The sequence below is a fragment of the Lampetra planeri genome, chromosome 61, assembly GCF_965212315.1.
Source record: "Lampetra planeri chromosome 61, kcLamPlan1.2.h2, whole genome shotgun sequence".
Taxonomy (NCBI): Eukaryota; Metazoa; Chordata; class Hyperoartia; order Petromyzontiformes; family Petromyzontidae; genus Lampetra; species Lampetra planeri.
This window is the reverse complement of record NC_136167.1, coordinates 1,113,620-1,126,629: the sequence shown is the minus strand read 5'-3', so window position 1 is coordinate 1,126,629 and position 13,010 is coordinate 1,113,620. Positions and strand designations below refer to the sequence as shown.

The following is a 13,010-nucleotide window of genomic DNA, read 5'->3' as shown; positions in this document are numbered from 1 at the left end:
CCAGGCCACGCGGCGGTGCCCAGGGGTGGCCGCTGGGCACGGCGTGGCGTGAAGCTCTGCGTTAGTGCGGCGAACTCGGCGCCGCTCGCTCCACGCTCGCCGCCAAACTCCGTGAGCGCGGCGCGCTAACTGCTGCGCCTCTGCTCCCCGCCAAGTGTATTCATTTTTTTTTACGTATTTTTTTATTAACAAAATTTGTATATACATTTTATTAAAATATAATTATTTTTCTATAACTTTTTATATATTTTGAAAAATTGTATTCTTTTATTTGAAATGTTAGATATATTTTGTATGTTTTTTTATACTTCATTAAAATTTACATATATATATTTACATAATATATTTTTTCTATATATTTTTTTAAATTCATATATACGCATCCATTCATGTTGTTCCACAGGGGCCCCGTGGCCCGCTGGGTGCCGACGGCTGGGACGGACACAAGGGGGACAAGGTGAGCCAGTCCACAGCTGCCCTGCGTCCGACCCGGGTGCGCCTCCGCTGTGTGAGCGTGCGTACGTTCGTGCGTGCGTGCGTACGTGCGTTCGTATGTTCGTGCGTGCGTACGAGCGTGCGTACGAACGTGCGTGCGTGCGTGCGTTAAACTTTCTTCATCACCGGCACGTCCTGAGCACGTGGCGCTGGTAGCTTTCTACCGGCCATTGCCGAGCCGAGCCAGAAGCGAGCCGCGGTTACGCCGACCTCGCAAGGAGACCACCTGAATCGAGTCTCACCACCAGCGTCACACCAGAGCACAACGACACGGGGACAGCACGAGGACAATGCCACTCGCTTCAGAGCATTTGTAGCTCGGCGTGAGCGCACGTTGACCCACTTTTGCACCGCACGTAGCCAACCGTGCTCATTGGAGGTGTGGTGGGGGGTGGGGACAAGAACAAACTAAAACACAAGCACGAGTTCTAGACAAGTGAGCTCTCAATCTAGAACCGGGATCAAATGTAGCGGCGCAGGCTCAGAGGATGTGGAGAACTCTCCCGGGTTCAGAGGTCACTCGTCCCCGTGTGGGGCGTCGTGCGACCGTTGTCTGCGCGCAGGGAGACACGGGCATCGACGGAGACCCGGGCACGCGGGGACCGCACGGCATCGTGGTACGCCAACCAACGCCAACCGCTGCCATCCAACCACCGCCACCCACCACCACCACCAACCACCGCCACCAAACACCACCCACCACCGCCACCAATCACCACCGCCACCAATCACCACCGCCACCAACCACCGCCACCCACCACCACCACCAAACACCACCACCAAACACCACCCACCACCGCCACCAATCACCACCGCCACCAACCACCGCCACCAACCACCGCCACCAACCACCGCCACCAACCGCATGGCGGCCAGACCACATACTTCCCAGGACTGGGGAGGGGGGTGTGCAGTCCCCGAAATTTCAATTACAAAAAAAAGCCTTTATATATCCACGTGTTTTACAGTCAAAGTGTAATTCGTTTATCTTGGGTGAGGTCGTGTAGGAGGTATGTAATTTTATTTTGTACAATAACTCTCCGCCGCCCAACGGCAGAGCCAATGGGAATGAAGTTGTCAGGTGGTAGCGGACAGTGCCGGATTAAGCTGAGTGCGGGGCCTGTCACATATGTTTATAAAGGGGCCCTAAATAAATATAAAAACACGTAAATATTAAAACACAAATGTTTTACTTGCATAGTAAAGTAATTGTTTTTTTTTATTTAATATGCAGCCGGATAATACGACAAATCGCTAACCTTAAACACTCGGTCGTTCATAAAAGTTGAAGGCGGTATAGTACTATAGTAATAGAGCAAGTGCAGAATCACTGAACTGGAATTGATAGCTGGAAAGCGTTTAGCGCGGGGCACTTGACAGTGCGGGGCCCGTAGCTACTACACATGTAGCTACTTTTGCTACGAGGATAATCCAGCACTGGTGGCAAATATGTTCATTAATTTGGTTTGTCGGCAAAGCTGGAGGAATCGTGAAACGCCCAAGCTAAATGTTGACAAATTTTATGTAAGTGTAAAATAAAAACATTTCAATAGTAGCAGTGGTATTTACTTAACTTTTTTCTATGAATCGCATAGACTCACGATCCCCTTTAACTTTTAACGTCCTCGCTACCGTCATACCAGTCGTGCTATGCCAGCCTCTGTAAACCCTCCCTACCCATGTGAAGTGCTTTGCTGCATTGCTCAGGTCGCCGTTGACAACGATTCGCTCGCCGGTCCTGGCCTGAAATGACCCGACTTGACCCATTGCAGGGAGAAGAGGGCAAGCCGGGCCTCGAAGGGGACCGTGGAGAGCCGGGCACCAAGGTGCGTGCGCTCCCAGCCTGCGCGCCGCCGCGCCTGTTGAGGCTGCACCGTTAAGGTCGCACTCATCGCGCGCTCGGTGCTCGCCGCAAATGACCCACGGTAGCTTTGGTGGTCTCGTCAAGGTGCATGAGCCATCATCACGCGAACTCCGGTCATCCTCGCAGCAGCAGCAGCAGCGTGTTTTGGCTGACCATCGAATAAAGACGGTCACCGCATCACTGCGCAGCGCTTTTCGGACGCGCTTCTGCGGCCGTCTGGAACACTCTTGCGATATTAGGTAGCCACTGGAGCTATGCACTTTTAAGTCTAGATGAAAAAAAAAAAAATAGAACTGCTTTTTGTGTTTAGTTTGTTGTCCTTCCCCCGCACCTCCGATTAGCACAGTTGGCTCCGTACGGTGCAAAAGAAGTTCAACATTCATACGGGGGATCTTTGTCTTTGTTGGTTGTAATCATGAGTGTTCCTGTCTGCTTGTGCGCGTTGGTGTATGCACGCGCTTGTGTGTTTCTCTGTGTGTTTGTGTGTTTGTTTGTGTGTGTTTGCGTGCGCACGTGGCTGCATTCGTTTAGGGGAAACCGGGAGCCCAAGGCCCTCGTGGGATTCCAGGCCCTGTGGGTCCCCCGGTGAGCATCACGCATCCTGTCCACCACAGACGAAACCCAGACAGGTGATAGCTCTATTGGGCCGGTGGATGGGTGGGCGAGTGAGTGGGTGGGTGAATGAGCAGGTGAGTTGGTGGGTGGGTTGGTCAGTGAATGAGTGGGTGGGTTGGTAAGTGAATGAGCGAGTTGATGAGTGAATGAATGAGTGGGTTGGTGAGTGAATGAGCCAGTGAGTGTGGGTGGGTTGGTGAGTGAATGAGCAAATGAGACCTTTTTTTTTATGAACCCTCATCCATTCTTGGTGAGGTCTAAATTCCTTTGTTAGTGAGACCTGTTTCCTCTGCTTGGTGAGGCCTGAAACAAAAATCTAAATGCCGAATTGTGAGGCCCATGTTTGCCCACGCAGGGCATCCCGGGACTGAGGGGAGAGAAGGGGAAAGCGGGAAGGAAAGGAGAGAAGGTGAGTGGGGTGACACCGCCACGGCCGAGGTCAAATTGACGACGCGTGGGATCTGCGCAGCCACTGCACGCGTGAAAAAAGAAAATCTCTCGGCCTTAGCCCGACCACCGACTCAGCAGAACTGCATGCGCTTGGCCGATGTGTTGTTTAGAATCGCCGACTCACAAGGGTTTGAGCAAAGGGGCGAGCGGCGTAAACGTGGATGCGGTTTCCTCCTCATTAGAGACTCGTCGGTACAGCGGAGTCATCAGTGCAGTGCCGGATGATCCTCGTAGCAAAAGTAGCTACATATGTAGTAGCTACGGGCCCCGCACGTTCAAGGGCCCCACGCTAAATGCTTTCAAGCTGTCAATTCCGGTTCAGTAATTCTGCACGTGCTCTATTACTATAGTACTATACTGCCTTCAAATTTTATGAATGACCAGGTGTTTAAGGTTAGCGATTTGTCGTATTATCTGGCCGTGTAGCAATTAAAAAAATACAATTACTTTACTATGCAAGTGAAAAATGTGTTTGAATCTTTACGTGTTTATTTTTTTATTAAGGGCCCCTTTGTAACAACATCGTTTACAGGCCCCGCACTAGCTTAGTCCAGCACTGCATCAGTGTGTTGCTTGCTGCTGTGTATGCCGCCGGGAGCCTCGTATGCGGAGGGGACTGGTACCCTTCCCGCCTGAGCGATCGCCTAGAGGGAGTGATCATTCACACGTGGAAAACTGTGCGCGATGCGTTATCGTTATTGTTGTTGCACGACTGACAATAAACAGGAGTTTAAATGTCCCGGGAAGATGGGACAGATTTATCCCAGGGCAGCAGCTGCCTCCTCAACACGAGGACGATCCCGAGAAACAGGTGGCGACCCCCTGTCCTCTGTCTGCTCGCTCACTCGCTGACCCACTTGCTGACCCACCGATCCGCCCACCCAGTGCGTTGAAGTAAAGTGAAGCGACTCCCAAGAGCCACACGACGTGGGGGATTCCCTCATCCAGCAGTGGAATTGACGCAAAGGGACAGTGCCTGTGTGCATCATCCAGGTTCGGGTCAATAGCGATGAGAATGATAGCCTTTTGGGGTAACGATGGGATTGAGTGAGTAATCAAACTAATGAATCCATTGGATGCAGGGCGAGACCGGACAAAAGGGAGAGCCTGGGGAACCAGGAGAAGCTGGAATCAAGGTATGGCCCAAACATTTTCGTTGACTTCCTGGTGTTTTTTTGGGGCCTTTTCAGCAAAATTTCGATGTCGCTCAAATTCTAAATGCCGTGCGGTTTTGCTCTCCAGCACAGCGGTGATGCCGAACTCGTAACTAATCACCACGTTCTGTTCACGTGACAAACCTGACGAATTGGCTGCGTCGGGTGGTGGCGGGTTTAACGACGCGTTTGACCTTTGTGCGACCTACCCCGACGGCACTTTTATCGCGTCCAGTTTTAGTCCATCGGTGCCGTGGGGGAGGGGGGGGGGGTGACGCTGCCCAGCTGTGGCGCTCAGCTGTGGGCTAGGAGGTCGCCGTGACCCCCGCGTGTGTTTGTGTGTCCAGGGTCTCACGGGGACACTGGGGAAGAAGGGGACGCTGGGACAGAAAGGCCTCCAGGTAGCAGCCCTTTCATCTCACTCCCCTCTCATCTTACTCGACTCTCATCTCTCTACCCCCTCTCATCTCACTCTACCCCCCCCCCCATCTCACTCCCCTCTCATCTCACTCGACTCTCATCTCTCTACCCCCCTCTTATCTCACTCTACCCCCCTCTCATCTCACTCTACTCTCATCTCTCTACCCCCCTCTCATCTCACTCCCCCCTCATCTCACTCCCCCCTCATCTCACTCCCCTCTCATCTCACTCCCCTCTCATCTCACTCTACTCTCATCTCTCTACCCCCCTCTCATCTCACTCTACCCCCCCCCCCCATCTCACTCCCCTCTCACTCCCCTCTCATCTCACTCCCCTCTCATCTCACTCGACTCTCATCTCTCTACCCCCCTCTCATCTCACTCCCCTCTCATCTCACTCCCCTCTCATCTCACTCCCCTCTCATCTCACTCGACTCTCATCTCTCTACCCCCCTCTCATCTCACTCTACCCCCCTCTCATCTCACTCTACTCTCATCTCTCTACCCCCCTCTCATCTCACTCTACCCCCCTCTCATCTCACTCTACCCCCCTCTCATCTCACTCTACCCCCCTCTCATCTCACTCTACCCCCCTCTCATCTCACTCTACCCCCCTCTCATCTCACTCTACTCTCATCTCTCTACCCCCCTCTCATCTCACTCCGCTCCGCTCGCTCTCCTGCCTCTCATCTCCCCACCCTCTTGCTGGTGCCGTCTCCCCTGCCGCTCGCTCACCGCGCCCCCTACTGACTGCTGGCTCACCGCGCCCCCTACTGACTACTGACTGCTGGCTCACCGCACCCCCTACTGACTACTGACTGCTGGCTCACCGCACCCCCTACTGACTACTGACTGCTGGCTCACCGCGCCCCCTACTGACTACTGACTGCTGGCTCACCGCACCCCCTACTGACTGCTGGCGGCTGCTGGCTGCTGGTTGCTCTCCGCTGTGCCTGCAGGGGCTGAGCGGCGTCTCTGGACCCCCGGGACTCTTGGGACCCCCAGGAATGCCGGTGAGTGAGTGACCCCCCCCGTCCTCCGCCCCCGCCCCCCCCCCCCATTGCCACACCGGCAGGGAAGACACCCGGGGTGCGTTCAACGGGCTTAGCGCTCCGGAGCGCTTCCCCTATCCGCCATTAGCGGCAGCCCGGGGCGTTGCATCGTACGTACGTTGAACTTCTTTCGCACCGTACGTAGCCAGCCGCGCTCATCGGAGGCGACAGGGTGAAGGACAACAAGCTACCACGCGGAAAGCAGCTCTCAAGAAACGAGTTTGTCATTATCGATGATTTCGAGGTGCAGCATTGCTGCCTGTGCCTCCCAGTGGCGTCCTGACATCGTAAGGGAGAGAGTCCCACACCACCACAGCAGGCGCAAGCGGTGGCGATGTAGTCAACGTCGCCACTGGGGAGACAGAGGCGGCCGGGCGTGGTGCTGGCCTCCCACCCCCTCGCGTGCCGTGCCGGCCTTCATAGGTGCTCGCTTACAGCACTTGCCGTGACAGTGTGCGAAGGCGAAACAGGGGGGGGGGGGGGGGGGTCTTTGTAATTTATAGCGGAGGCCAAATAACTCTTCTTAAACACGTGACGCTGATTCTGAATGTGGAGGGAAAACCTGTCAGGACCCTGGAGAAAAATCCACCCGACCACGGGGAGAACACGAAGACTCCAAATACACAGCAGCAGGCGTCGTCCAGGTCGACCTCCTGTAGACCAGGCGAGGGAGTTAACCCAAACCACGTGATGAGTTAGTGATGATGTTTTTGTAATTTGTTTTTCTCGCCGCTCTCTGTCGGTTCTCTCGCTCTGCCTGTACAGGGACTGTTTGGAATGAAGGTACGACCACCGCACACACACAACAACAACCACCATTCGCCACTGAGTGGCGGTGACGTCACCACGGCGCTTGTGCCAGGCTAGGGGCACTTTAATGTCACGTGAAGTGTCAAACGCTCGCTGGCAGGAGGTTCACGGGACAGACCCTGCAGGTCCCGTGGGTTGACTGATGACTGGCAGAGGCACCACCTGAGCCCCCCAATGTGCACACACACACACACACCCACGTGCACGCACTCACACACGTGCACACACACACGCACAAACAGGCACACACCCACGTGCACACACGTGCACGCACACGCACGCACACACAGGCACGTGCACACACACACGTGCACACACAGGCACACACACACCCACGTGCACACGCACGCACGCACACACACACACACGCACACACACACACACACACACGTGCACACACACACGCACACACATGCACATGCACCCACGTGCACGTACGGGCGCCGGGTTTCCTGCTGCGAACTCCGTCGGGGTTCACTCCGTCGGGGTTCACTCCGTCGGGGTTCACTCCGTCGGGGTTCACTCCGTCGGGGTTCACTCCGTCCCTCGTGGCATCGGAGTCCGGTCCCATTCCTCTCGTGGCTCCACGCCGAGCTGCCGTTCCAGTGCCACGTCCCGACTCGGTCCCATCGCCGGGAGACTTCTGCACGCGCGCGTGTGTGTGCGTGTGTGTGTGTACGCGCGTGTGTGTGTGTGTACGCGCGTGTGTGTGTGTACGCGCGTGTGTGTGTACACGCGTGTGTGTGTGCGTGTGTACGCGTGTGTGTGTACGCGCGTGTGTGTGTACGCGCGTGTGTGTGTACGCGCGTGTGTGTGTACACGCGTGTGTGTGTACACGCGTGTGTGTGGGCGTGTGTGGGCGTGTGTACGCGTGTGTGTGTACGCGCGTGTGTGTGTACGCGCGTGTGTGTACGCGCGTGTGTGTCCATGTGTGCGTGCATACACGCGTGTGTGTGTGTGTCCGTGTGTGTGCCCGTGTGTGCCCGTGTGGGGAGCGGTGGTGTAGCGGTTAGCGTGCTGTGCCAGGAACCTGGCGTCCCGAGTTCGACTCCTGCTCACGGCCAACACCAGTGACGATTATCTGAACCGTTCCACAAATGAGTACCCGGTGCGGTGTGTACACATCCCTACGAGGGAGACAAAGGCGGCCGGGCGTGGTGCTGGCCACACCAGCGCCCCTCGCGCGCCGTGTTGGCTTTCGTAGGTGCCGCTCGCCGACGGCACTTTCCCCAGCAGCCTGTGTGGGCTGTACGGGGGGGGAGCACCCTTGTCTTTGTTACCTGTCTCTCTTCCCCCAGGGAGAAAAGGGAATCAAGGGAGAGAGCGGACCCAAGGGATCGCCTGGCCCCCCGGTAGGTAAATTCAGCATTCACGTTACGCAAGAAGCAGTCGAACTAAAAACACGTTTTTCCATTTCTACCAGGTTCAGGCCCCACTGAGCCGTATCGCAATTTGTTTTCAGAAGCGACCTGTTCCATCGCACAATGATCGCCGTCGCAAAACACCTCCCCCATCACCGTCATCATCATCACGTGGACATTCACAGCAGCAGCCAAACAGTCTGAAGCGCGCGACGTCGACTCGAGATGTGGAGGGCGACAATCGCAGTGACCCCGAGGCAAACTCCACGCACTCAGGGTGCGGGATTTGGTTCATTGATGACGTCGTCTTGCTCTAGTTAAGACGGGAAGCAGGTGCATTGCTTCACTCTTCTGGCAAATCGCCCGATAGTGCTGAATGTAATTACCGGCGAAATGTCGAATTAAAATTGTCGATGTTGTGGATTTATTCTCCAACACACCGGCGGGCCGAAGTAGTAAACTGAACTATACACTACACCATGGGACCTCCTTTGCCAGTGTCAAAATATAAGAATAGGGTTTCCCCCTTTTTTCTGGCAACAAAACAGTTGTGTTAAGATGTTAAAACACCAAACTGAAACCTTTTGCAAGGAATCACGTCTGCAATTAACCACAATACTTGTGGTGAAAATATAAACAAACAAAACACACCCTGACAGTATCTGCATTGTCTTTGAAACTGATTGTCCCACACCAGAGACAGCTTTCGTCTCAAACAGCTGTCCGCCTTTTGGCGGGCGCGCTCTGTCGCCTTCACCGCTGCACGGAGCGGGTGATGTCGCTCGAATAACTCCGATGACCGCATGGGAGGCCCTCGCCCTGCAGAAATATTCAGAATTTTTGTTGCTGTCACTGAAACGGGGAAATCTTTTTTCCGTTCCTCCTCCTTCCTCTCCTCCCGTCGCCGCTCGCCGTCAGGGCCGGCCGGGGCCTCCCGGCCCCCCGGGGCCCCAGCGCGGTCACCACCGGAGCGGCCCTCGTCAAGGTGAGAAGTTACGCGGCGCCGGTGGGCGGGCGGCGCGGGGGGGTTCAGCCACACCACCCCCTGGCGGCCACACCACCCCCCTCGTGGCCACACCACCCCCTCGCGGCCACACCACCCCCTCGCGGCCACACCACCCCCTGGCGGCCACACCACCCCCCTGGCGGCCACACCACCCCCTCGCGGCCACACCACCCCCCTCGTGGCCACACCACCCCCTGGTGGCCACACCACCCCCTGGTGGCCACACCACCCCCTCGCGGCCACACCACCCCCCTCGCGGCCACACCACCCCCTGGTGGCCACACCACCCCCTCGCGGCCACACCACCCCCTGGCGGCCACACCACCCCCTGGCGGCCACACCACCCCCCTGGCGGCCACACCACCCCCTGGTGGCCACACCACCCCCTCGCGGCCACACCACCCCCTGGTTGCCACACCACCCCCTCGCGGCCACACCACCCCCTCGCGGCCACACCACCCCCTGGTGGCCACACCACCCCCTCGCGGCCACACCACCCCCTGGCGGCCACACCACCCCCTCGCGGCCACACCACCCCCTGGTGGCCACACCACCCCCTCGCGGCCACACCACCCCCTGGTGGCCACACCACCCCCTCGCGGCCACACCACCCCCTGGCGGCCACACCACCCCCTCGCGGCCACACCACCCCCTGGCGGCCACACCACCCCCTCGTGGCCACACCACCCCCTGGTGGCCACACCACCCCCTCGCGGCCACACCACCCCCTGGCGGCCACACCACCCCCTCGCGGCCACACCACCCCCTCGCGGCCACACCACCCCCTCGCGGCCACACCACCCCCTCGTGGCCACACCACCCCCTGGTGGCCACACCACCCCCTCGCGGCCACACCACCCCCTCGCGGCCACACCACCCCCCTCGTGGCCACACCACCCCCTGGTGGCCACACCACCCCCCTCGCGGCCACACCACCCCCTGGCGGCCACACCACCCCCTCGTGGCCACACCACCCCCTGGTGGCCACACCACCCCCTGGTGGCCACACCACCCCCTCGCGGCCACACCACCCCCTGGCGGCCACACCACCCCCTCGCGGCCACACCACCCCCTCGTGGCCACACCACCCCCTGGCGGCCACACCACCCCCTGGCGGCCACACCACCCCCTGGCGGCCACACCCACCCCCCTCGCGGCCACACCACCCCCTCGCGGCCACACCACCCCCTCGCGGCCACACCACCCCCTGGCGGCCACACCACCTCCTCGCGGCCACACCACCCCCTGGCGGCCACACCACCCCCTGGCGGCCACACCACCCCCTCGCGGCCACACCACCCCCTCGCGGCCACACCACCCCCTCGCGGCCACACCACCCCCCTCGCAACCACACCACCCCCCTCGCGGCCAAACCACCCCCTGGCGGCCACACCACCCCCTCGCGGCCACACCACCCCCTCGCAACCACACCACCCCCTCGCGGCCACACCACCCCCTCGCGGCCACACCACCCCCCTCGCGGCCACACCACCCCCTCGCGACCACACCACCCTCTCGTGGCCACACCACCCCCTCGTGGCCACACCTCCCCCTGGTGGCCACACCACCCCCTCGTGGCCACACCACCCCCTCGCGGCCACACCACCCCCTCGCGGCCACACCACCCCATCGTGGCCACACCACCCCCATCGTGGCCACACCACCCCCATCGTGGCCACACCACCCCCTCGTGGCCACACCACCCCCTCGTGGCCACAACCACCCCATCGTGGCCACACCACCCCCATCGTGGCCACACCACCCCCTCGCGGCCACACCACCCTCTCGCGGCAGCTGCTCGCCCACGGCACTTGCCCCCAGCGGGCTGTTGAAGGCTACACGGGGGATCTTTGCCTCTGTTGTCTCCGCAGCAGATGCTCTCTGCGGGCTCCGCGGCCACGACGACGCGGGGGCCCCCCTCTCCCCGCACGGCAGGGCCCCCCAACGCGGTGAGAGCCCAATACGACTCAGGCCAGCCTAAGGCAGACCGCGTGTCCCGCGTGAAACTAAAACTACAGGCCACTCCTCTACTTACGAACACTCGACTCACGAACTTTCGGAGATACGAACAAACCCGGTTCGTACGTCCAGTGGTCCGTTCGGACCGAGCGTCGTGAGGTCAACCGCCCCGCGCAAGTGATGGCGGTGGTGGCATCTTCATCTACGGGAAACGATACCATTTTTTAAAGCCATTCCCCGTGTTCAGTGTACATGCCGTACAACACGTTTGGAATCGACAGGAGTAAAGTTGGACTTACGAACAATTCGACTTATGAACAGACCTCTGGAACCTAACTCGTTCGTAAGTAGAGGAGTCCCTGTGTGAACATTATTTTTATATTTACCAGGTGTAAGGCCTCACTCGGCTACGTAGCCCAACGAAGTGGTGGCTTGTCGTCGTCGTGCGGAGATGTATTGCAGCCGAACACTCTAAACGCGCGACGTCGTCGACTCTAAATGTGGGAGGGGAAAAGACCGGAGGACCCCGAGAAAGAATCGCCGTGGCCGCCACGGGGTGGGAGAGGCACGCCGCGACCTCCCGGCGTCAGGGGTCAGGGGTCGGGATCGAGTCCCACGATCTCCTGCATACCGGGCGAGGTCAAGCGAGCGAGGGGACTCCCCCTCCCCCCCTCTCCCCCCCTCCCCCGTGGCGCAGCGCGCCGTCGCCAACGACGCGGACTCTGCGCTGCTGGCGCTGCTGCTGGCGAGGCTTGGCGCCCTGGGGAGCCGGGCGGAGCTGGCGCTGGGCGAGCTGCAGGGCACGCGCCAGCGCCCCGCCACCACCTGCCGGGACCTCGCGCTCTGCCGGCCCGGCCTCAGCGACGGTAGCAGCCGGCGGCACCCCCCCCTTCCTTCCCCCCCTTCCTTCCCCCCCTTCCTTCCCCCCCTTCCTTCCCCCCCTTCCTTCCCCCCCTTCCTTCCCCCCCTTCCTTCCCCCCCTTCCTTCCCCCCCTTCCCCCACCCACAACACCAAACCGACCGCCCCGAGCCCATGATGTCATAACACCTGGCACGTGACGCCATAAAACGTGCACCTGTACAATTTAACACCAATATCATCCATAATGCAGGTTTTTTTGGGAGGGGTTAGATCGCGTAAATATTAATGTGTCATTAAGCCCACCACCACCCAACATCACCTGGCTCATGATGTCATAACACCTGTACGCCTGGCCCATGACGTCATCACACTTGTACACCTGCCCCATGACGTCATAAGTGAGTGTTGAGACCCGGTGGTGAGGCTGCCCTGCATGAATAAGGGGATGTGCGTGTGTGGTGGGAGCGGTGGCGCATTGGTTAGCGCACTGCACTACGAACCCAGAGACCCGAGTTTGATTCCCACTCACAGCTAACGTGAGTGACGGTTACTGAATCTGAATTGGTCCCGTGCGCCCCTTGGGTCGACTCTGCGTGCGAACAACAGCGCTAGGAAGACAAAGGCGGCCGGGTACAGTTCACACCACCACCTCAATGCGCCGTGCCGGCCTTGGTAGGCGCTGCTACTCGCTGCTCCCCCGTGACGATCATCTGAGCCGGTCCCGGGCCTCTCCCGTAGTACCTGGCGTGGCGTGTAAACATCACCGCTGGGGAGACAAAGGTGGCTAGGCGAGGTGTTTGGCCGCTACAGTCTGTCCCAGGCTACACGGGGGACCTTGTCCTTTTGCAGGGTTCTACTACATTGACCCCAACCAGGGCTGCCCCCACGATGCCCTGCGCGCCTTCTGCAACTTCACCGCTGGCGGGGCCACCTGCGTCTCCCCCGCTCACCGCCTCCCTCAAG

At 59.1% G+C, this 13,010-nt stretch overlaps 2 protein-coding genes across 2 annotated transcripts in view; both read left to right on the top strand.

Annotated features, from left to right (window-relative positions):
- LOC144736542 (uncharacterized) overlaps positions 1 to 13,003 on the top strand; it is a 21,407-nt gene extending 8,404 nt beyond the window's left edge. The window contains exons 12-25 of the mRNA XM_078619091.1: positions 404 to 457; positions 1,059 to 1,112; positions 2,268 to 2,321; positions 2,891 to 2,944; positions 3,330 to 3,383; positions 4,507 to 4,560; positions 4,926 to 4,979; positions 5,957 to 6,010; positions 6,815 to 6,832; positions 8,158 to 8,211; positions 9,139 to 9,205; positions 11,098 to 11,175; positions 11,883 to 12,051; positions 12,897 to 13,003. Coding sequence (XP_078475217.1) covers positions 404 to 457; positions 1,059 to 1,112; positions 2,268 to 2,321; positions 2,891 to 2,944; positions 3,330 to 3,383; positions 4,507 to 4,560; positions 4,926 to 4,979; positions 5,957 to 6,010; positions 6,815 to 6,832; positions 8,158 to 8,211; positions 9,139 to 9,205; positions 11,098 to 11,175; positions 11,883 to 12,051; positions 12,897 to 12,912 — 834 coding nt within the window. The 3' untranslated portion in view covers positions 12,913 to 13,003. The remainder of the gene's footprint in view (positions 1 to 403; positions 458 to 1,058; positions 1,113 to 2,267; positions 2,322 to 2,890; positions 2,945 to 3,329; positions 3,384 to 4,506; positions 4,561 to 4,925; positions 4,980 to 5,956; positions 6,011 to 6,814; positions 6,833 to 8,157; positions 8,212 to 9,138; positions 9,206 to 11,097; positions 11,176 to 11,882; positions 12,052 to 12,896) is intronic.
- LOC144736541 (syntaxin-binding protein 1-like) overlaps positions 12,936 to 13,010 on the top strand; it is a 30,562-nt gene continuing 30,487 nt past the window's right edge. The window contains exon 1 of the mRNA XM_078619090.1: positions 12,936 to 13,010. Within this exon, the coding sequence (XP_078475216.1) occupies positions 12,936 to 13,010 (75 nt within the window).